Source organism: Pongo abelii, chromosome X (genome assembly GCF_028885655.2).
Source record: "Pongo abelii isolate AG06213 chromosome X, NHGRI_mPonAbe1-v2.0_pri, whole genome shotgun sequence".
Taxonomy (NCBI): Eukaryota; Metazoa; Chordata; class Mammalia; order Primates; family Hominidae; genus Pongo; species Pongo abelii.
In genome coordinates, this window is record NC_072008.2 from 10,600,640 (window position 1) to 10,625,154 (window position 24,515).

A 24,515-nucleotide genomic window follows, 5' to 3' on the forward strand; every position below is an offset into this window, starting at 1 on the left:
ATCCAGCAATCCCATTACTGGGTAGATACCCAAAGGATTATAAAGCATTCTGCTATAAAGACACATGCACACATATGTTTACTGCAGCACTATTTACAATAGCAAAGACTTGGAACCAACCCAAATGCCCATCAATGATAGACTGGATAAAGAAAATGTGGCACATATACACCATGGAATACTATGCAGGCCTGAAAAAGAATGAGTTCATGTCCTTTGCAAGGACACCGACGAAGCTGGAAGCCATCATTCTCAGCAAACTAACACAGAAACAGAAAACCAAACACCGCATGATCTCTCTCATAAGTGGAAGTTGAACAATGAGAACACATGGACACAGGGAGGGGAATATCACACACTGGGGCCTGTCTGGGGTGTGGGGCGAGAGGGGGGAGAGCATTAGGACAAATACCTAATGCATGTGGGGTGTAAAACCTAGATGACGGGTTGATAGGTGCAGCAAACCATCATGGCACATGTATACTTATGTAATAAATCTGCACATGTAGCCCAGAACTTAAAAGTTAAAAAAAAAAAAAAAAAAAGAAAATTTCACTCTCTGAGTGGAAGGCCTAAGTGCACCTCTCCTAGTCATTAATTGATTACACAGACTGAAAACATTAACGAGCTTATGGAAATTTTGAAGATACAATAAACTTAATCTAATATTTATTAAAGGATATTGCATCCATAAGTGAGACCATATGCAATTGTCTTGAGCCCTGATCTTAAGGGATTTAAACTAGAAACCAATAAACAGAAAGACACATTTCAAAAAATACACATATTTGTAACTTCAAAAAAAAACCCTTCAAGATAAGACTCTTCCCACAAAAAATATACCAAGTCCAAAGTTGACTTGTATCCATCTACCAAACATTCAAGGAATAGATAAAATATTTTGAGTGATGGGAATATAGTTATTATTGCTATGTTTGTTGTCATCTCTTGCCTGCAGAATGAAATATCCCTAATGAAAATACTGGTCACTTGAATTTGTCTCCAACTTAGATTCAGGAAGATTATAATATTAAATAAATAAATAAATAAATGCATGTATGTATATGTATATGCAAATATGTGTGTGCATCACACACCATAGCACCAGAACCTGCACTATGCCTGCTACTGGTTTTCAAAGAAGAAACAAGTTATAGAAACTATAATAAAAAGTCTAGCTCAGTATACACTTACAACTTTCCTAGTTGCAAACTGGGAAAGATTTTTCAAACATAGCACCTTACAATCTATAAATTAAACCCAAGAATGAAATCTCATGTCTTCACTTCCGGATAAAAAGTGCTACATAGAAATGCTGAGCTTTAATTTGAACTTTTAAATCAAACTATTAAAAAATTACAATGGGATGATCCGTTGAAAGATGCATTATACAAACAAACTTCCTCAGTCAGCCTTTAGAATAAGAATAGCAAAACAATAGTTTGGAACTTCAGCTTCAGCTAATTTGAAGGGGCTATGCTGAAACTGAAAGGCAAGGAAAGGTCAGTTTTCTTCAATTTGTATATTTTTATAGGTATAATTAGAGAAAAGAAACAAGAGCTCCAACCTTGTATGTTGGAACAGAAAAAGAGGAACTACCGCATTTTAATTCCTTGAAAACTCTGGAATGCATTAATTATATTAAATTCTCTTACATGTTATGTGGTTCACAAATCAAATTTTTCCTCCAAGTTTGAAGGACTGAGAGGTTTCTTAAAATTCAATTAAAATGATGTAAAGAAATATCCACATTATGGATATGCTCCACTTAGAGACCTTTGCACTTGGCAGGAAAACTTTTCTCTTTTTATCTTAGTAGAGTTTAGGAAATGCTACCTTAATTTTCTCTTTGCTTCAATATTTCATGAGTGCCTCTCAATGCATAGTCTCCGAAAGCGTTAGATTGCTGACACGATGCTATTTTACATGATGTGGATGATTTTATTTGTACGAGTTCAACATGTTGGAATTTTTATCTTTTTTTCTTTTACACTTAGAAAAAGATTGTAATGTACAAAATGATATTCTGATTTTTTATATAAACACACATCTCTTATACTGAGATCTAATGAGTAAAATATGTCCCCCAAAGTTTAGTATTATTGCAAGAAATTATTCTTCATAATAATTGCAGAATTCCCTTCTTCATCTAATGAACTTTTACTAACAGAGGACAAAAATGTTTCCAAAGACACCAGGGTCCTTACATATGCAAATTAATAAAGCAAATCTATTGTCTTATCAATGAAAGCATCCTCAAATTCCTCCATGCTTTATCTGTGTTCCCACATGATCACAAATCCACATCTATATGAGATCCTAGAGCTACAGAAAAATGCATGTTCAGAGCACATTTCAGACCAAAGTAGTAATTAACAGAAATATAATTCCTTGGTTTTGGTCCTCTTGGTATGCTATTACTTCCTTCAAAAATCAACATTTATATTGTGCTTAGGTTTTAAATAAAACAAGGATGTATATATGTTCATAAGTATGTGATAACTGAAATATCAGACATCCAAATGTCATAATTATTATTTTTAAAATTCTAACATAAGTGGCATGTTTTAAAACAAACATGCTATGTTGATAAGTTATTTGTTCAAATGCTCATATCTTGTTGAACGGCTGTAAATGTGTTTCAGTGCATTGGATGCACTGAATATGCTTATATTTCTGTAACTAGGAAATAAAAAGAAACCACATCATTAATTGTCAGGCCCTCCATGTGACAGTACAACAACCGATAGGCCACTGGCTCAATTAAAGTGTGCAGGGCTCGTAACTGAAGAGTTTCATTTTTAACACAAAGAGGGCTAGAGCATGACAGGACTTCTTCATAAATTTGGAGATGTTATGTAAATATTTAATAACTCTGCTGTGACAGGCCATGAGTACTGAGCAGAACCTGACCACAAGATTTAAATAAATATCAAGCCTGGGAGTTGTTAAATATTGAACATCATTATGATTGTGGTGTTTTAACAAACAATCATTAAAAGGTAGTGCAAATCCAATCAAAGGAACATTTTTAATAAAGAAACGAAGATCTGGCATGTTTACATTTTGGAAAACAAAAATCAAACATCTCTGTTCAGTTATCCTAAACATTCTCCCTTCAGCTCCACCACCAACCAAAAAAGGGGTTAAAAAAAAAAAAAAAAAAAAAAAAAGATTACTTTGGTTTGTAAAAATTAATAGCCTTATCAATTTCTGCAGAATTTGCTCTAGAGGCACAGCTCATACACGCATTGCCTTTGCTATGATTAACTTTGGTGGTACTTTTCTCCGGTGCTGCCATGCACTGTTCTGGAAAGCCTGTCAGTGGCTGTCTTCTGTTGTCTGTGTCACCTGAGTCCTTGTGCTTGACTTCCTCTACATGGTTTAAAGATGGATTTGCACCAGTAATTCTTTGGATACTTGAAGTGAAACATGCTGCCCAGGTGATGCTTTTGTTGCCCAAGTGACATTGAGAAGCAGGAATTCACTTCAGCATGTCGGCTTCCCTCAACATGTCAAGAAATAGCAAAGCCAAATCCCAGATGTGGCCCGTTAATCCCACTGTCACAGAATAAACTATGTGGTTCCAGTAAACACAACCACGCATTAGTGCTAAGAAGAGGTGATAGAAACCATTTGTTAAAGGTGACACTGTTTTCTAAGTGATAACACTCTTTTGATCATGTGATTCATTTTGTTTGCTCAACAACATGGTATGTGTTTTTCCTGAGAGGAAGGACTTCAATATATATTTACTTAGAGCTTTTAATTTATACTTCCTTTCTTTTAATTGGTGTCTTGTGATCTAAAATTAGCTGATGAACATAGTATCTCACTCAAACTCTCTCAGCTGAGTTTTCAATAATTACACCCACCGTTGCCTGAAATTGAACAAACATCTGGAGACTTGGCTTCTTATTTCTTCCCTGGTGCTTTCTGTCCATACTTAGAGAGTGATTTTTTTTTTTTTTTTGAGAGAGAGTCTCGCTCTTTTGCCCAGGCTGGAGCGCAGTGGTGCGATCTTGGGTCACTGCAACATCCACCCACCAGGGTCAAGTGATTCTCCTGCCTCAGCCTCCCAAGTAGCTGGGATTACAAGCACCCACCACCACACCCGGCTAATTTTTTTATTTTTAGTAGAGATGGGGTTCCGCCATGTTGGCCAGGATGGTTTTGAACTCCTGACCTCAAGTGATTCACTCGCCTCGGCCTCCCAAAGTGCTGGGATTACAGGCATGAGCCACCACGCCCTGCCTAGAAAGTGATCCTTTTATTTCACATATAGTCATATTAATCATTATCCCCCAAGCTGGAGTTAGGTTAATAATTTCATGTAAAAAATGAAGTTCAAATAGTCTTGACTGTAACCTTACTGAATAAAGAGCCTACACGGAAAGGAATTCTTTCATGAAACCTGAGACTGTCAGAGCATTGCATTTCACCAATAAGCTGGATATCGTTTACACAAGGAATAAAAGGTCACGTGTCCTCTAAAATCCCACATTTGCTACAGACATTCTTCCCTCTATTCTTTTGTTTGTGCAGTAACTAGATACAGGTACAATGAGAGTGAATTAGTCTTCCCAGATGAGTGAGAAAAGTAAATGTTCCCCAAATGCCCAAAGCCAGATTTTATCTGTCATTCTCTCTCGATCTCTCTCTCTCTCTCTCTCTCAGAGAGAGGCAGCACTCTCTTTGGAAGAACTGTAAGGATTGAAAATGATCCAGAAAAACTGCACGGATTGAAAATGATCCAGATTTTTAGAATTTGCCCTCACCTTGACAACGCTAAAATTACAAGCAGCAGTCAACTTTTACAAGATACCCTTATTGTGTAACATTTATAGGCTGCCAAAAACATGCTAAAACTAATCAGATAACAAAGGTGAGGAGAAAACCTTCACCTGCCATGTAGCTAGCAGTGAATACACTTTTTATTTCCATGACATTTTCTGGCAGAAAGGGGTTGGCTTAAGGCAGATCGGACTAACCTTCAATTTGTCATAGCGCTCACTCAAAGCTGCCACCTGATGATCGCGGTGCCGCCCAACCAGTTTACACAAGGCACAGATTAACTGGTCATCGGTCACACAGTACATATTCACCTTCTCATCCTCATGCTCCAAGCACATCAGCCCCCGGATGTGAGAGTCCGGAATTGGCTCAATCAGACGATGGCCTGTAAAGGGCTTCTTATTCGGGTGAGTGGCTTTCAGGCAATCGTCACAGTAGGATACTTCGCAAGTGACACAGGTCTTCACAGCATCCTGGGCAGGATCCTGGTCACAAAACTGGCAGAGGACCTTCTCGGCAGAGGTCATGGTGTTGGCGTCAAAGGCCCGCTCCCGACGGGTCTCGCTGGGAGAGTTGGGCCCGCTCACTGATGCTTTCTGGAACCTGTCGATGATGTTCTGTAGGGTGACGTTGCGCTTGAGCCCGTCTAGACCTCGCTGGCTGAGGGTGATGACATGCCGGCAGGTGGGGCACTGGAAGGCGGTGATGGACTCCACGGACTCGTTGGTGGCACAGTGTGATACTAGGATGCGGTGGGCGCAGTTGAAGCAGAGGCTGTGTGCGCAGGGCAGTAGAAGAGGGTCCTCAAAGAGCTCCAGACAAATAGGGCAGGTCAGTTCTGACTCCAGTGTTTCCATCTTCAGGCAAAGCTCTCTTGTGTCATCAGCAAAACCCAAGGAAGCTGATCAGCTATCTGGAAACAAGAATGTAAGATTTGATTAGACACAGGGAGGTCAACCATAGGGGGGTGTCAGCTTTGAATGCGTCTCAGAATAATTCCAAACACAGGTCATGAAAGTGTAAGTGTGTGTACATTCCAAATAATTCTCTCTCTATTCACTGGGGAAAAAAGGAGGAAAAAGCATCCTGAGCCATCATATACCAGTTAACATTTTCTCAAAGTTCAGTAACTGAAAATTTGCAATTTTTTTTTTTGCAATTTTGTTTTTTAAAAGGCCTCATTCAAAACTAGAAAGTAATTGAAACTGTAATTTCCATAATTTGTATTTAATCAGAATAATCTTATTGTGTCAGAGTCAGGTTTAACCTCGCACAGAAAATTAAAATGTAGAAATATTCATCAATAAACTAGAGTCTTTTATAAATTTGAATTTATAAACTTACATATTAAGGTATATGAGATTTAAGGACTTTTACTCTGCAATACCAAACCAGGTTTCAGAACAGTAGGAAGGCAGTAACTATAGAAATGGGCATGAAATGTACATGAAATCAAATGTGGGGATTTCAGCAGAGATGATCGTGTTTAAGTGTGGGATGTCATTTTCCAAAATATATTCCTGAGAAAAAATATTGACTTTCACAAAGATGATTGTGATAGAGGCAATATTTTTGGCATGTGTTCATTATGCTTCTGAATAATTCTATTGTTTAATCCAGCAGTGGGACGTGGGTAGGCAGAACGAAGCGGAGAAAAATATCTGGGGGCTTTTTCAGTGGCTGCAGTAAGTTTGAGTACCAATGACTAATATTTAGAGCAATGATTTATTTAATTAGAACAAGGATTTCAGTGGTTATATTCATGTGATAAGTTATGTTATGACAATGATAACGATTACAGTTGAGAAAGCAATTTAAGGAGGCTTACAAAACTGCTGAGGGACCCTTTTGGCCAAAAAGATCCCATCACGGGCTTGTCACTGTTGCCAGCAACAGGCCAGGCTGGCAGGAGGTCCAGCCTCACACTCAGAGCTGTGTTGGCCTGGGTATGACCTCTGCTAGCTTTGTTGCTCTCCTCCAGGCCACCCGAGGGTGGCCCAGCTGCCTGCTCCCCTTGCCATAAAGACCTGAGTGCTTTTGTGAACTCTCGTCTGCCTTCCCATCAAAAAGAGTGTAGAAAGAATTCCACACAAACCCCAGTTCATCAAGGTGAAGAGGCCTCATGCTCATTAGCAGGCCTGGGAACCAAGCCGCTTTGAACCTTCTCCCTTTCAAGACCATTAACAGAGGTCTACACACCAGTGATGGGAATATTAGATGCAGCCCATTGCAGGCTGTGGGAGAACAGTGCAGTTCACCCAGTGGTTGGGAGGTTGAAATCACCCATGGGGGTGGTGGGGAGAGCGTTCTCAGCCGGATTTATGGGAAGGCTTCACATCCAAAGCTATGTTTAGTGATTCTGACAATCAATCGTTTGTATTCACACCTCTGCTTATTTACAAAATTCACGGTTTCTAGAATACCCTGACCCCTTCTGAAATAGCATCCCTCAGAAATACCATATGGTGCTTTGGTGAAATTAATGCTCATCTTGCTACCAACTGAATGGTAACTGATCATTAAAAGTATAAAGTATGTCCTGAGCCTGTTAAAAATTAAACAGCTACTGGCTTCATAAAAGCCTGGTATCTTAAAAAATCTTCAACCATTCACTAGCATTTATTACATAGGAAAGAATAAAAGAGCAACTGTGACTTGAAATATTAAAGCTTGTACGTCTTTCTATAACCTGCAATGGAAACCCTAGGGTTGCTGTTGTAAGAAACATATCATCCCCACTTGGTCTGTCACCTCTTCCTACAGATGGCTCAGAAGAAATGGAAAGGTTTTTACCTATTAATAATTATTTTGGTTAATCACAGAAAAATGTAGAATTATCTTTAAATCAAAGTTCTTCTACCTTCTCATCAGAAGCATATAAATTAAAGGAAAAATGTAGCCCTTTTGGTCTGCTTTGTTCTCAGATAAAACAAGAATGCCTACCAGTGAATCTCAATAGAAGGATGAGCATCAGATTATGTCTGGAGAGCTATGATGACTATATTTTTAACGCAGATGCCAGGATTCCATCCCAGAGAGGTGTGATGAGAATTTCTAGAAAGGATTCCACTGGGGAGACCTCAGTGGAAATACTGACATTTTATTCATTCCTTCAACAGATGTTTACTGTGTGCCAGGCACTGAGTTAGATGAAGAAGCCAGAATCTGGGGTTCACATCACCTCATCTCTATTATCATGGGCCAAGCCAGCATCATCTCTTATGTGGACTATCATAAGACCTTTCTAAATGATCTTTTGGCTTCTGTTCACTCCTGCCCTTCCCCTTATAGTCTATCCTCCACTCAGAAGCCAGAGAGCCTGTTGTTGTTAAAACATGACAGAACATGCATCTCCTTTTGCTCTGCCCTGTAAGGGCTTCCCATTTCACCCAGAGAGAAATTCACCAGAATAAACCAGCCCCAGAAAACACAGACTCAGACAGTGAGCTCACTTCCTCCCACGCTACCCACTCCTTTCTCTGCTCTGGGCACATGGCCTCGTTCTGACTCCTCAAACATGCCAAGCACATCAATCCCCTGCTCGCCCCTGCAAGGTCTTCAGAATCCACATGACTCTCTGCTCCAGTGTCACTTTCTCTCTGAACCCAGATAAAACCAATTCTCCTTCTACCACTATACCACCTACCCATCGTGGCAATTCTTCCCCCATCTCGGTTTATTTTTCTTTATAATATTTATCACTGACATATTCTTTTAGTTTATTGCTCCTTCTGTCCCCACTGTCCTCAACACTAGAATATAAGCTCTGTGAAAGCAGAGATTTTGCTTTGCTCTTTGAAGAACGTACCACCAACACCTAGAACAGCACCCAGCACACAAAAGGACTCAAACATTCATTGATTCCATTAAATGTACTGACTTTTCAGCTAAAACCAAAAAGAATCAAACATAGCCCTTGACTTTAAGGATCTCTCAATATATTTGAACAGAGGTCAACAAACTTATTCTATAAAGGGTAAAATAGTAGACATTTTTGGCTTTGTGGGCCAAAGGGGCCCAGTTGCAACGACTCAATCTACCACTGTAGTGCAAAAGCAATCAGACACAATACATAAACGAATGAGTACGGCTGTGTTCCAACATAACCATATTTAGAAAAACAGGTCACAGGCCAGCAATGGCCTGCACATCTTATTTTGTTGAGCCATGTATTAGAAAACAGAGGCATATACAGATAACCAGAACATAAATGAAAATCATTCTCAGAGAGGTATGAATAAAATGCTGTGTGGGCAACAGCGGCAAGGATGGTGGAGCAAGACTTGGACAAGCACTTACAAGTTTCCAGTGCTAATGGGAAATGATATGCAATGGGCTTTCAATCTGACATCAATGGAAATTATGTGACTCGAGTGCTTAGGGGCAACTCATGTAAGAACGATTTAATAGTAGCTGCTCAAAACTAGATATTTTCTTTTATTGCCATAGCACCTGACATAGTGCTTTATGCAAGTGTCTGCTCTGTAAATGGTTAATTGTATTAGGTGAAGACAAAATACTCAGATGTGGTAGGTGAAGTTCAGCCAATTTTCTAAATCTTTTGCCTGTATGCTACCAAAAAGGAAGGGGTTTTGGTTTGATATCTATAGTGCATCCCACTTTTTCCACTTTTACCCAGATTTTACAATGGCATAGATATCATTTTTGTTAAATGACTCTACAGTATCTTATTTGTACTCATTCCATTCCTTCTTCTAAAAGAAACTTAGTACGGTTTATTTTCTAGCTTTCTTTAAAATATCTTTTTGGAGAAATTAAAATGCCATTCATTCCTTTTTTTTTTGCCATTCATTCTTTCACCAAATACTTAAGTTCGTCTATGTACTTGGTCCTGAGACAAGTACTGGTAACACCTGGCCCCTGTCTCCATGATCTTATGGTTCATTCCGAGAGAGAAAATATGAACAAGGCCAGGTGTGGTGGCTCATGCCTGTAATCCCAGCACTTTGGGAGGCTGAAGTGGGATGATCACTTGATCCCAGGAGTTTGAGACCAGCCTGGGCAACATAGTGAGACCCTATCTCTACCAAAAAATAAAAATAAAAAAATTAGCCAGGAGTGGCGGCACATGCCTGTAGTCCCAGCTACTTGGGAGGCTGAGGCTTGAGCCTGGAAGGCTGAGGCTGCAATGAACCATGATCATGCCAATGCACTACAGCCTGAGCAACAGAGCGAGCCTATATTGAGAAAAAAAAATGAACAAGGTGTAATGCAACATAAAAAAGATGCACGCCAAAGACAGACAGGGACTTATCAACTCTATACAGGGGGAGAGGAGACAGGGAGAAGCTTCCTGAAGGAGGTAAAGTATGAAGTGGGTTTTAAAAGATGAACAGGGATTCACCAAGCAGATAATGGTACATGGGTGGGAATTTTATGCAAAATGTTATCTTTCTTTTGACTCTCTCTCTCTCTCTCTATATATATATATCTAATACACACACACACATATATATAGCTTATATTGTTATTTATATCATTAATAACAATATCAGGCCGGGCATGGTGGCTCACACCTGTAATCCCAGCACTTTGGGAGGCCAAGGTGGGTGAATCGCTTGAGGTCAGGAGTTTGAGACCAGCCTGGCCAACGTGGTGAAACCCCGTCTCTACTAAAAATACAAAAAATTAGCTGGGTGTGGTGGCGTGTGCCTGTGATTCCAGCTACTCGGGAGGCTGAGGCAGGAGAATCACTTGAACCCAGGAGGCAGAGGTTGCAGTGAGCTGAAATCATGCCACTGCACTCCAGCCTGGGCAACAGAGCAAGACTCTATCTCAAAACAAACAAACAAACAACAACAACAACAAAAAACCCCAATATCATAAAACAGCAGCTTTTGCCTTTTCTTAACTGTCATAATGTAATTTCCATGCCTCAAAAAAAAAAAAAAAAAGCTTCTTCGTTTTTACTTCAATAAAAGGAAATCACACATGCATATTGTTGTCAGGAAATCCTATAGCTTAACATTTTTGTGAATGGGCAGATTGGTCCTTATTGAGAAGAGGATCTAGATAATCTTGAGAGTCCCTTGCAACAAACTGGGAATGGCAACAAATCACAGCTCACACCTCTGCCTGTCCATGGTTTAAACATCTAGAACACAGCACAAAATAATGAACGAAAGGGGAGACAGCTGGACAGGTGACGGGATAATCTAAGACATTCTGCAGTTCTGCTACTTATTAGCTGTCTGCGGATCCATGGGTGAGTGTCCACAGATGTTCCCTACAGTCCCTCTAGCACTCATTCTAATCACTCCCCTAGGCAGGAGAGTCTTTAGTGACAGATTACAGTGAAGCCCCACATTGTGGGAGGCATTGGATACATCTTTTGAAGAAACTTTCTTATAGATTCAAGATTTATGAGGCAAGTACTTCTTTAAAATGGGAAATTAATAAATAGATGTTTTGATGGAAAATAATGATGTAAATGTTTTCACACCTCCCTTTTCTTCCTTTCCTCTCTTATGATGTCCATTTTGTGTTGCTATAACAGAATACCTGAGGCTGGGCGATTTATAAACAAAAGAGGTTTATTTAGCTCGTGGCTCCACAGGCTGGGAAGTACAAGAAGCATGGTACTGGCATCTGCTCAAGAGAAGGAACTTTGCATTCTCATGGGAACTAATCCACTCCTGTGAGAACCAATCTAGTCTCCACGAGAGCAAGAACTGACTACCTCAAGAAGGGCATCAAGCAATTTGTGAAGGATCCATCCCCATGACCCAGACATCTCCCACTAGGCCCCACCTCCCAATGCTACCACATTGGGGATTACGTTTCAACCTGAGTTTTGGTGGGGACAAACAAACCACATCACTGTATGTCACTGAAATTGTACTTTTCTAGTTTTCCTCTGTCTAACCACTGCTGACTTCTACCACTTGCTAATCAAAGCCTAAGTGTTTTCTGATGGTCTATGGTTCCTTTGATAGGGCCATCCAGTTTTTTGTTTGTTTCACGTACTGCCTCTCCGAGAATGACTGCTAGGCATGTATCCCAAGATGGTTGAGAACCCCTTTCTGGCACCCAGTTTAGCACTGACAGTTCTTTGCTACATGTACTGCAAGTGCCTCAGACTTGGAATGCACATCATGTGGGATTTATCCTCTTCCCTCATGAGCCTGTCTTTGTCTTCTCTACAGGGCTCCTGGTGTCTCCTCACAGTGCTTCTGTCCTCCTGGTCACCAGACAGCAGACACCACAGTTTCTACTCCTCCCTCTTTGGGGGAGGCACAATTATGGTCCCCAAAGATGTCCACAGCCTCCTCCTCAGAGCTTGTGAATATTTTAGGTTATAGAGCAAAGAGGACTGATTGTTGCTGATATAATTAAGATTGCTAAGTAGCTGACCTTGAGATGGGGAGAGCAGCATGGATCATCTAGGTGGACCCAAAGGAATCACGAGGCTCTTTAAACATGGAAGTGGCAGGAAGAAGAGTCAGAGTCAGAATGATGAGATATGACAAAGACTCGACCAGCCATGCCTGGCCTTGAAGATGGAGGAAGGGGCCACAAGCCAAGGAATGCAGGCTAGAAACTGGAAAAGGCAAGGAAATGAATTCTCCCCAAGGGCCCCCAAAAGGAATACAGCCCTAAAGATACCTTACTCTTAGTCCAGTGAGACCTGTGTCAGACTTCTGACTCCAGAAATGTAAGATAATGAATTTGCATTGTTTAACACCATCAGGTTTGTGCTAACTTGTTACAGCATCCATTAGAATAAGGAGATCACCCATCATCAGCACGTCATCCATAATTTTTATCCCAAATTTCCCTTAATGGAGGCATTGACATTTTTAATCATAAGGTAAACCCACCTCTCAATGCTTTCCTACAAGTATTCTAGGTTATGTCTGCATACTCCATGAAATACAATTATTTTTCTAATTTGGAGTACATGAAAAAGAACATGCAATTCTACCAGTTCCATCAATAATTTTACTTTCAGCCCCTCACTTTGTACAACTCTAAAGCCTTCACTACCAGGGAAATTAGTGAGTCATTAGACCAAGGAATAAACTTGTATGCCAACACTGGGTGGCCTGTGATTAATTGTTAATACCAGGTGGCTGTCAGCCACTGCCCAGATGATTCCCAGGGCACTTCCTCTAGTTCTTTTCCAAATATCCTCTGGACTATAGAGACTAAGTTTATTGTTAAATTTACCAAAACATAAGTGAGATGACAAACACACTGTTAAAATTGCACGATGTTACAGCAAGCCACACGAAAATGGTTTCAGAACAGGAAGCTCCTATAAGTATTTCAAACAACAAACAGCATTGAAAATGTACAAATGAATTATTTGAGAGTCCTAAATTTCAGAAACGAAATCAAGTCAATTTACTTGATTGTCCACTCCTCTTAACCCCTATTTACCTGGGTAATTAGATTTAGTTGACTATTGCTGTTTGGATTTTTGCTACGAGATTATCTTTATTATAGAACTATAGGTGAAATATTTTTTTAAAGACTGCAGAATGATGTTTCTATCTTGGACCAGCAGAAATACAGACTTTCAGAGGACTCAAAACTACTGAAGTGTGAAACACTGGAAATCAACCTGAGTTTGGGAGACAGACTGCAATGGGGACCCAACTCAGAAGGGACTTGCTCTCATCTTAAATAAGCAGTTAAGATGAGAGCAAAAATTTCTCAACTCAAAATTTCTCAACTCAAAAACGTGTCTAACACAAACTCAATAAAAACTGGCTGCTACATCCAAGATGAATTCATCATAGGGTATTTTGAATAACATAATACAAGCACTCAGCATCTGCATATTCAATTATGCAGTTTAGTATTTGACTTTGAGTGATAAAGACCACTGAATAAAGACACTACCCAAATGTTACTTTACTGATTAGTGCTCTGGCCAATTTGAGAAGCAGGTGGGTTAGTAAAGGCACAATAAAACAGGGCCATGAATTGATGGAAAAAGGGGAGAAGGGGATCCAGTTGGATTTAACTGCATTCTGAAAGACTGGAAATTGATAGCATAATGTAGGCTGTTTCAGTACAAATGCAAAGTGGTTCTTAAAAACAACAGTATAAATAATACATCAAGTAAGAACAGGTGAAAAAAGGTGATCCAGTAACATTTTATAGGTAAAGAATGTTACTCTGAACTATCACTGCATTTAGCCTCCAAATGTCAGCACACTCAAATTCATTTGCTCAACCAGTAACGGACAACTAAGAATTTCTGCCAAGCAAATTGTAGGGGACCAGAGGGACTGTTTGAAAAAAAAAAGTGACAAGCAGATGAGCACTGAGATGCTAGCCTCAAGTTTTAAAATAATTAATACAATAGATATTTTGAATAACTTGACATTTCTTCTTTAAGAAGTGCTGAAATTATTATTATTATTTTACCTCATACCTGAAGTAAGAACCAGGGAAGACTTTTAATTTCACCAAACACCCACCTGGTGGAATTCATGCAAATCAAATTAAACTGTTAACCAAATCTTTTCTGTACTTTCACATCTGCCTATAACATGCTCATTCTTAGTAATTGGATCTCTAGGACATTCTTTAAAATAATCACATACTCGCCTGACCATGCAACCTGATTAATAATGAATGAACATTCCTGAAAAGAATCACTTCGAAGCATGGCAGATGTCTGCGGGGATATGAAGGCTTTAATGATCAAAATTAAGGGGAAATGGAAGCTGGGTCACACTGTCTGGTTATTTTAATTGAAACCTAGTCTTCCAAATTTACTTAACAGAATACTTAAACACTCCTTCTCGAGGTTCATTTATACAAGCAGACAAGCACAAAGACAAATGGCAATGCAAAAGAACAACCCAGATTCCTGGAGGAACAACCACCCTAACCTGTTCTGTCCTAATAGTGCAGAAAGCCCCTCGACAGTTTCAGAAATCCAATTTGTTCAATTGAAAGACTGATAAACAGGTTAAAAACAGGAACTAGTACATTGGTCCTTAATAGTTCTTTGAGCATCTCTCTAGATTCTGACAAACAGATCACCTTGAATACCCACCAATGGACTGCACACTAGTTCTTTTTGAAGAAACATCGCCGTAGGCAGAGGATGGGGACCCACGAAATGATAGACAGGCCACCGAGACCAGACGGTGGGTGGCAGGCAGTGCTGGAGCGGTCCTGTGTGTCTGTGAGTGCGTCAACAGTGAAACACAACAGGAAAATCGGTCCAACAATTCCAGGAAGGCCAGCTCCACCTCATCCACTCCGCCAGGGTTGCCCGAGTTGAAGAATCAACTGCCTTTTCCACGGCCCCCGCCACAACTTCCCTATCCTCTGGCCTACTCAATGTTCAACTGAACCCAAATGGAAAGGTAGCTCAGGTCAGCTCAACACCCACTGCCTGGTCCAAAAAAATGATGAGTTGGCAACGGGATCTGTACTCTCATTCCTTACAGGGACCAGCAGCAGCTTGGCCGAATGAGACAGTGTCCTGTGGCAGAAGGCTGAATGCTAGCTTTCAATGCCACCAACAGGAGCCATCCTGCCCAGCTCCTGGGGCTGGGAACAGGCACTAGACTCATTTGCCTTTGGGGCCTTTCAGTGTCCTACTGAGCACATGATCACATTATGCTCTGGATGCTGGCTTGTTCATTTAAAAAAATAATATACACATTATTTTGTGCCTTTATCTTCTGAATTAATGTATAATGTCTGGAAGAAGTTTTCTTCAAAGTTACATCAGGAAGAACAATCTCCAGTACAGACACAAAGAACAGTCATTTATTTCTTCCAAAAATAGTGACCTAAATAGCAATCTATCATCCTGATAAACAATTTAAAATATATGTATAAAATATACATATATGTATATACACACAGGTTTCACATACACACATATGCATACATTATGTACAAACATATATAAAAACATCATGTGTATATATATATTTAATATTACATACATGGTATATATATAACAGCAAACCTGTGATGGCTGTCCAAAATTTCAGTCTCCAGAATGGCAAAGAAAGGGTGAACTGAGAATGGAAAGTAATCTTTTAAAATTTGATTGACTAAAGGAGGAAGGGGAAGTAGTCTTCCTAAAAGCAAAAAAAAAAAAAAAAAAAAAAAAAAAAAGTCCTGCGCTGCAGTTCTTTGAAGGATATTGCTTATCACTATGCAAGACAAGAAACTGCAAGTAAAGTAAATCATCAGGAAAGTGTTTAAAAAAAGAATCTTGCACAATTCAATTCATAATCCAGACATTTGGACTCCACCAAAGGTGTTTAAGGAACATTCATGATAAAGGGGAAGCAGAGGCAAGAACTGCTTCCTCGGGCTGCCCAGTCTGCACGTCTCAACGTCTACTTTATTGCCATTGCAACACTTCACAGTAAATCAAAGCATGCTTCACATGTTAGGACATAAAAATGCAAACATAGATTTTTTTTTGGCTTATGTCTCTCCAAATTATAACTTCATTTGTCTTTTAACAATGAATAAAAGGATTACTCAATTTCACATATAGATGACTTCCTTAAGAAGTTCTCATTGTCCTCGGAAGAGACACACATAGATCATCAAGTAGAATTCTAAAGAACTTTTCATCAAGACATGGCTTTTGTTAAAACAACATTTAAATTGTCAAAATTCTACAGGCTTAACTTTTCCCTATTTTGGCACTGTAGTGGAAAATTAGCCTGAACATCTGAAGTTGAAACATCAGGAAAGAAATATTTACTCCACCTCTCAAGAGAAAATGATAAACAACAAAAAAAATTATAATCTTCTAAAGGGCATAATCTGACAACTTGCAGATGAAATTTCCCACTATCTGAATGTCTCAGACATTTCATGTCTTTTACAGTTTAAGAAATAAAGCATTTAGTTTTAAAGGCACACAGAACCTATTTTACATTGTATTGAAAATGACCAATGTTTTCCAGGTCTATGCTGTACTAGGTATCATGCAAGAATTTGGTTCTGAAGGCAATGATAGCAGACTGGACAGAGAGGAAGAGGGTGAGAGATGGCCACACCTAGTCTCCTGGCAGAAGTCTAAATCAACCCTCCTGGTGAACAGACCAACAGTGTGGTGGTAGCAGAAATGGAAGTCACTAATTTCTGTGAAACCAGCCACAGATGAAAAGCATTTAACACTGCCGTCCCTGAATGCTTTCTCAAATGTATTTATAGTTTGATAGGCATTTCTATATATATATTCATATAACTATGTCTGTATAAAGTCCTATATATGTCCATAATGGAATTAGGTTTTGTAGTTATACATAATGTGTATGTATATATAAGTACACATATACATATACAAAAGCACGTTTTCAGAATTATTTGAGACTGGTTAGAATTCACTCTTCACAAACCCCTCAGTTATAGCATCCCTTCTGCATTACAGAAACATTGCTTCCTCAGTGCAAAAACAGAAACCTGTAGATAATGTCTATTTAAAAACAACTGCCTGCTCATATCTGCAAAAGGTCACCTGGAAATGAGCAAAATGACACAAGTGATCTATTCTCTGAAAGACCAGTCAAGTGGGATTTTTGCAGCAAGTATAATAGATTGTGCCCTGGAGAAAAGCTTGCCGCTTGGGGAAACTTTTTCTTACTTTATTTATATAATACTCTCCTAGAAGGCAGAGAAAGTACACACCCTCCCCTTCCCAATTATTACCAACCAGGAGCAAAATAGTTATTGATGATGGCCAATGCGACATTTCACAATTGTTCTCTGAACATTGGAAAGCTTAAGTTCAAAGACAAGAACAAATACTAGTCTCGTGACTCATGGAGGTAATGACGATGTTATAGAGTAACTGATTCCCATTGTGTGAGCAGATTGGAAATTCTCTCAAATATGATGGCTCCTTTTCTCAAAGAAAATCGCTTTTTCCCTCAACTTCAAAGTCAGCCACACACAAAAACCTTTTGCTCACAATACCCTGAAGCTACCTCGTGATCTTACAAAGTAAGGAAAACGAACCCTTATTCACAACTCCTGGTTAACTATTACGAATAACATGCTTTAAACATTTCCCCTGATCACTGAAGCTCTGTAGTCAGGGGAAGAAGTCTTTTTTTTTTTTTTAAAGGCAACAGAAAGAGGAGTGACTCTTTTGTTCTGAATGTTATTGTAAAGCACCACGTGAAAGAAGTGGAATGATGGGAACATGGCAATGAAAAGGACAACAGCGCTGACAAATGAAAACAGGATATTAAGAACAGCGTCGGGACTGTGTGTCTTTACAGAACAAAGCCCGGAGCCTTCTCGGAGAAATTCAAGCAAAAATACTCTTAACACATTTACATGCTAATGGATGAACTGTAGTTTCTCCAGGTGGCACAGGTCTTTAAGTCCGGGACAATAAAATTAGGTTATCATTAAAACACATACACACACACACACACACACACACACTGTAAAGTGTCATAAAATTAAAACTGCTTTCAAATCACATTCAATCACATCCCACCCCCCCGCCTTTCAACCAGTGATCTGCTTCTGGAAATTTCTAGATCTATGTTTTTCTCTTTGTAAAATAAGATACTGGTTCTGTCAAATAACTGAGCTAACTTAGTATATAGTCCCAAGGAAAGTGAATTTTTTACAAAAAGAAAAACAATTTTCTCTCCATTCACAGCACACTCTAACTTACACTTTAAATATAACTTTTCAATAGAGCTTTCAAGAACTCCCAGGGAAACTATGCAATGGGTACTGCGCTGAGAAACAATTACAGCAACTAAGTGGCTAACATTAATATAGTATACTGGTTTTGCCAAGTCATGGTGGTAATATCTTATACTTTTCTTCTGACGCAAATTCCGCAAAAGCTGCTAGTATGATGGTACATTTAATGAAACATCATCATAGCTTATTGGACTTATCACACAAGAATTATTGTAGTCTCTAAAGAGGTTCAAAAAAGTAAAAAATATGTCTGATTTTGCACTCCATTAAAAATTTCAGTCTTTTTTTTTTTTCTCTTTTCTATGTTCTGCCACTATTCTCCCTTTCCCCCCTTCCCGATCAGTCCTTTCTATTGTCAGATGAGTGATGAGCTGATGTGCTTTCTTTTTTACTAAAGAATTTCATCCAGCTTTCCCTCTGGCATGCTTTCAGAAAACTTTGGGCTAAGCCCTGAGCTCAGCGTGCCCAAGTGTTCTTGGTCTAGTTTTGGGCTGACACTGTCGATGTGGTGTCCTGTAAAAAAAAAACAAAACAAAACATGTAGAGGTCGGGCACAGTGGCTCACACCTGTAATCCCAGCACTGTGGGAGGCCGAGGTGGGCGGATCGCCTGAGGTCAGGAGTTGGAGACCAGCCTGGCCAACGTAGTGAAACCTCATCTCTACTAAAAATGTAAAAATTAGCTGGTCATGGTGGCAGGTGCCTGTAATCCCAGCTACTCGGGAGGCTGAGGCAAGAGAATCACTTGAACCTGGGAGGCGGAGGTTGCAGTGAGCCGAGATTGCGCCACTGCACTCCAGCCTGGGTGATAGAGTAAAAAAAAACTCAGTCATATAAAACAAAACAAAAACAAAAAACAAACAAAAACAAAAAACAATCAAACAAACAAACAAAAACATGTAGTACCTTGAAGCCAGATAACCTGAGTTCAAATCCTGGCTCTGCCATCTCCTTGCAAAGGCAGATCGGAGCCAGATACTGTACATATCTTATACTCACAGATGCTCTTCCTATCTTCTATGCAGTTTCCTTATCTGAGAGCAATCTTAAGGGTCCTTTGAGGATTAGTGAGGTGAACTTTTTAAAATGTCTGACAAAATTCTCACTCTTATGGAAGGACAGGGTGGTAGGGGATGGGGGGTTGGGGTCCTTCTTCCCTTCTTGTCTTGAATTGCCTCTTCCCACTCTTCTTTGAATAAATTCATTATCTGTGTTTTTTACCGGAAACCTCTTCATACCATTTTTGCAAGCAAGAAGGATATAAATCCATTTATTTAATAACATTCATGGAGCATCTTATGTGAACAAACAGTATGTGAATGTGAAATGAACTAGCATTTTTATTCTTAACACTAATGACTTATCTTCACATTGGCAATTTCATCTGTTTCCTACACTATGACATACCTCTGTTAATTACCACTGATCTCCCACCATGAACTTGGGGCTTCACTTCTGCTACCCACTGAAGGTCACCCTGTCCCATATGCATTCTTTGTCAGGATTTTTTATTTTGCAGGAAATAAGGGACCGTGGCATGGATGGAGCATGTGAAACTATCAAGAACAGTGAAATGTTTCAGATTTTTGCTATTTGCCAGTTTCGTTTCATGAATGCTGGCAGAAGACACCTGAATCAAAGATAAAGGCTGTTTTTACTCAAATGGTATGTGTTTCATGTTCTGTTGGTTCCCCTTGTCCTCGAAGTCCTATGGAGCATCCTAGGTCCATGTTTGCACACTCAGGAGATTTGCATCATACCTAAGCAACCCCAAGCTTAGGGAATCTGAATCTTTTATAATGGACTGCAAGTTAGCCCGCCCAACTTTTGCCCTGGAGGAAGACATTGCCTTTAATATAACGAACAACAAACAAACCTGCCTTCTCCCCTGGCGCGAGATACTACCTCTATCTCCCAAGACTGTTTGCTATACAAACATCCTGGGAAATAGTCTGGAATAAAATCATTCAGTGCTCTAGCTCACAAGAGGTACAAAAAGGTGATAGATCCATGGAAAATTATTTCCTAATAGACACAACTCCTATCTCCTCCTGGGGATATGGCCAATAGTTGTTACTAGAAATCAGATCATCACTGGACTTTCTAGCAATTACCACAGAGGCAGAATTTCATTTGGCATTGAATGACCCTTGAGTCATAGAAGACTAGAGGTAAAAGGAGCCTGCAAGAAAGTGATGAGAACTTCCTTACCAACAGCTCCAAGCTCCTTATCCAACCACCCTCTGACATCAGCTGTTGTACAAGGAAAATTGGCAGAAAGCAGGTAAGCCTCACCCATAGATTTTGCTCAAATAAACAGAGCCCTTAATGTCCTTCATAGTCCCAAAACAGCTTGGGTCTGGTCTGCAACTTCAGCTCTTCACTCTGAACCTAAGCTAATGTTAAGAGTTTGGTGCTTGTTTCAGCAGCACATAGACTAAAACTGGAATGATACAAAGATTAGCATGGCCCCAACGCAAGGATGACAAATTCATGAAGCATTCTATAATTTTTTATTATTAAAAAATATTAATAAAATAAGAGTTTGGAAGAGTAAGCTAATTTTGTTACTTTCATGACATTGGAAATCCTATATGTATATCCATTTGGCTTTCTTTAAGCATTAAAAAAATTAGAACTACTTCTTTTGGAGTAAAACCAGAAGAGTCATTTCTTTCATTACTCTTCCATTTCACTGGTATTTTTTGAGGTCATTCTGTGTGCCAGGAGCTGCTCTAGGCAGCAGCAAATTGGTGGTAAATATGAGCACAAAGGCCTGCCCTTGGAGAGCTTACATTTTAATGAAGGAAATAAAAAAACAAAAGGTTTTTAAAAACACAAACATTTCAAAGACTCATACATAAAATGAAAGAAATAAAAAGGATGACATGATAGAAGGTAGATGGGTGGTGCAAATCTATGTTAGCTAAGGGGATATTACTACTCATATTTGTGCTGGCTTTCTTGATATTTTGGCTTTTTCCCTGCCAATAAACAAGCAAAGAGTATCTGAATTTCAGTATAAAACTTTCTGGTGTTTGGTCAGAGAGTTGTGATCTAATTTTTCAAGTTGTTAAATGTTTAGTTTCAGATTGCCTCAAGGATAGAGTTCTTTTTCAAGGGCATAAAAATCCAACTTTTACTATTTCTTACAGGAAAATGCAATGTGATGAATTATTGTAAAGTAGTGACATCTTTATTTATTTTAGCAATAAAATTTTGAAAGACAAAAGCCACGAACACTCAGTGAGCCAAAAAAGCAGGAACCATGATGTTTTAGTCCATTTTGTGCTGCTATAACAGAATTCTTGAGACTAAGTAATTTATAAAGAACAGCGATTTAGGCCAGGTACGGTGGCTCATGCCTGTAAACCCAGAACTTTGGGAGGTTGAGGCGGGTGGATCACAACATTAGGAGTTCAAGACCAGCCTGGCCAAGATGGTGAAACCCCGTCTCTACTAAAAATACAAAAATTAGCTGGGCGCGGTGGCAGACGCCTGTAATCCCAGCTACTCAGGAGGCTGAGGCAGGAGAATTGCTTGAACCCGGGCAGCAGAGGTTGCAGTGAGCAGAGATCGCGCCACTGCACTCCAGCCTGGGTGACAGACTGAGACTCCATCTAAAAAAAAAAAAAAAAAGAACAGAGAGCAGGTTAGGGCCTGGTATCTCTGTTTCCAAGATGGCACCTTGAAGGCTGTGTCCTCTGGAAGGGAGGAATGCTATGTCCTCACATGGCAAAAGAGCAGGAGAGGAAGAACCCACTTCCACAAACCCTTTTAATAGCAGCATTAATCCATTCATAAGGGCTTTACCATTAAGCCCCACATCCCAGTACTGCTGCATTGGGGATTAAGTTTCCAACAAATGAATTTTGGGAGACACATTCAAACCGTAGCATATGGTATTCAGAATTACCTGAATATCTTAAGTGTTTGATTCTAGGATGTTAACTCAAAGTTGAAAATAACCATGGATGTACAGTTAAGGTTTATAGGGATGGACAGGAAGGAAATGAATAGAGACATTGGAAGAGGCATTGGTTTTGTCAGTACTTACTCACCAGCTTTTGCACCATTAGAAGAGGAAATTTCAGGAAGGAAAGGAAGGAAATGAGGGAAGAGTGCTGGGGGAAATAAACACATGTGACTACAGCTTTATGACCGGTGAGCACCAAAGATGAGTTAAGACTCGATCCCACTGGCTGACAGCCAATGTCTTTTGAAATGTCATAATGTCATTTGACAATGACAATAATATCAAAAAGCACCTCAAAATAAATAAATTCACTGGCTAGGTAAAATTGCAATAGCAGCTGAATCATGATTTTTAGAGCCCATCACTTTAAGAAAGGGTTAGAAGGAAAATAATCGCAGAGGCAATTGTGTAGCAGGATGAGCTGCAGACAAAACTCCTCAGACACCGAGATAAAGAAGAAAGGGGTTTATTCGGCTGGGAGCATCGGCAAGACTCCTGTCTCAAGAGCCGAGCTCCCTGAATGAGCAATTCTTGTCCCTTTTAAAGGCTCACAACTCTAAGGGGGGGTCCACATGAGAGGGTCGTGATCGATTGAGCAAGCAGGGGGTACGTGACAGGAGCTTCATGCACCAGTGGTTAGAGTGAAACAGAACAGACTGGGAAGTTTTACAATGTCTTTCTATAATCTATAGATAACATCAGTTGCTAGGTCAGGGGTGGAATTTTAACTACCAGGCTTAGGTCAGGCAGGCCCAGGCCTGGTTTCAGGTCTGGTTCCTAGGCGCCGGGCTACCTGCCTTTAGTTTTGCTTCTCTTTCCTTTTCTGAGTATAAAACAATATAAAACAAATATGAGAGGGTCTGTCTCTCTTCTCTCATTTCCCCCCTTTGAGACTCTCACTTTTTATTAGTGGGAATTCTCACTCTTCTTTTTGCTACTTATGTCTTCCTGTGCAATAGATTGATAATGATTCACATAGTACACTTGTGCTGATACATAACACGAAGTGACACTGAGAGACTGGGCTATATGCTCGGCTAATTGCAAAAACAAATTTCCTGTTTTTCCTGGAATTTCTGGTACTGGCACATTCAGTTCATCATAGAAGGTTTGAAATACTGGCTCAGGAGAGTGTTTATAAACTTTTCCTCAAACCACGATGTTTACTTGAAGATCCAGTCCAGCTCCATCAATTTTTAGGGTTACACGATCCTCTTTTTTCTAGCGAGGATTAAGGGGGTTGGTTATTACTAGTTCTAAGGGTTTACACTGACCACTGGTACAGGAAGGGCCACTTTTCCCTTGCTGAAGGTGGACAGGATTTTTTCTTTTTTTTTTTTATCCAAGTAGCCTAAATGACACAAGACCAGTATCCACATTTATTTTTACACAGTCTTAATTTATGATAAATGTACTTATTTTCTGCCATATAGCCTCTTTCTTAATTAAGAGAACCACATCCTATTTTTAACTTATTATTATTAATGACAGCACAGGCATCGAATTTCAAGGTGACTTGTTTGGGCACTTCTTTTTTTGTTTTGTTTTGTTTTAGCTAACACTTTACTTGTATCGTTTATGAGCCTCCACCAGTCTTCAGTCCTTAATCTTATTTTAAAAACTGTGGTCATGGGAGGCTCAGATGGGTCATAACACACATCAGGTTGGTCATTTCCCGGGCTACATACCTCGTATAGAGTAACATTATACAAACAAGTTTTTTTAGAGTCCCAGTACACTTATAATAACTGTAAAATAATAGGACTGTAGCAACTTTTTGTCCTACTTCAGTGACTTGATGTATACACTGGGAACAGCCCTCAGTCTGAGGAAGGTCAGTTGAAGTCCTTACTGTACAAGTCCAAATTTTAAGGAAAAATGAGTCCTGCGATGAGTTTCCTCATGTTTCAGCTGTGCGTGGACCAGTTAGCTTCCGGGTGTGACTGAAGCAGGGCTTGTCGTCTTCTTCAGAGTCACTTTGCAAGGGTTGGCGAAGCTGCTCCTATCCACGTACAGCTCTCAGTCTGCTGATGTTTAAGGATGGTCTTGGAGGTTGG

The 24,515-nt window shown here is 39.6% G+C and overlaps 1 protein-coding gene and 1 pseudogene across 10 annotated transcripts in view; one reads left to right on the forward strand and one right to left on the reverse strand.

Annotated features, from left to right (window-relative positions):
* The window catches only part of MID1 (midline 1), a 654,743-nt gene that overhangs the window by 116,279 nt on the left and 513,949 nt on the right, over positions 1-24,515 (reverse strand). For 7 of the 10 annotated variants that reach the window (XM_063721012.1, XM_054544081.2, XM_054544080.2 and 4 more), the window contains one exon: positions 4,992-5,707. In XM_063721012.1, coding sequence (XP_063577082.1) covers positions 4,992-5,651 — 660 coding nt within the window. In that variant the 5' untranslated portion in view covers positions 5,652-5,707. 10 annotated transcript variants of the gene reach the window in all.
* On the forward strand, positions 20,896-20,995 carry LOC112131123 (U6 spliceosomal RNA; annotated as a pseudogene).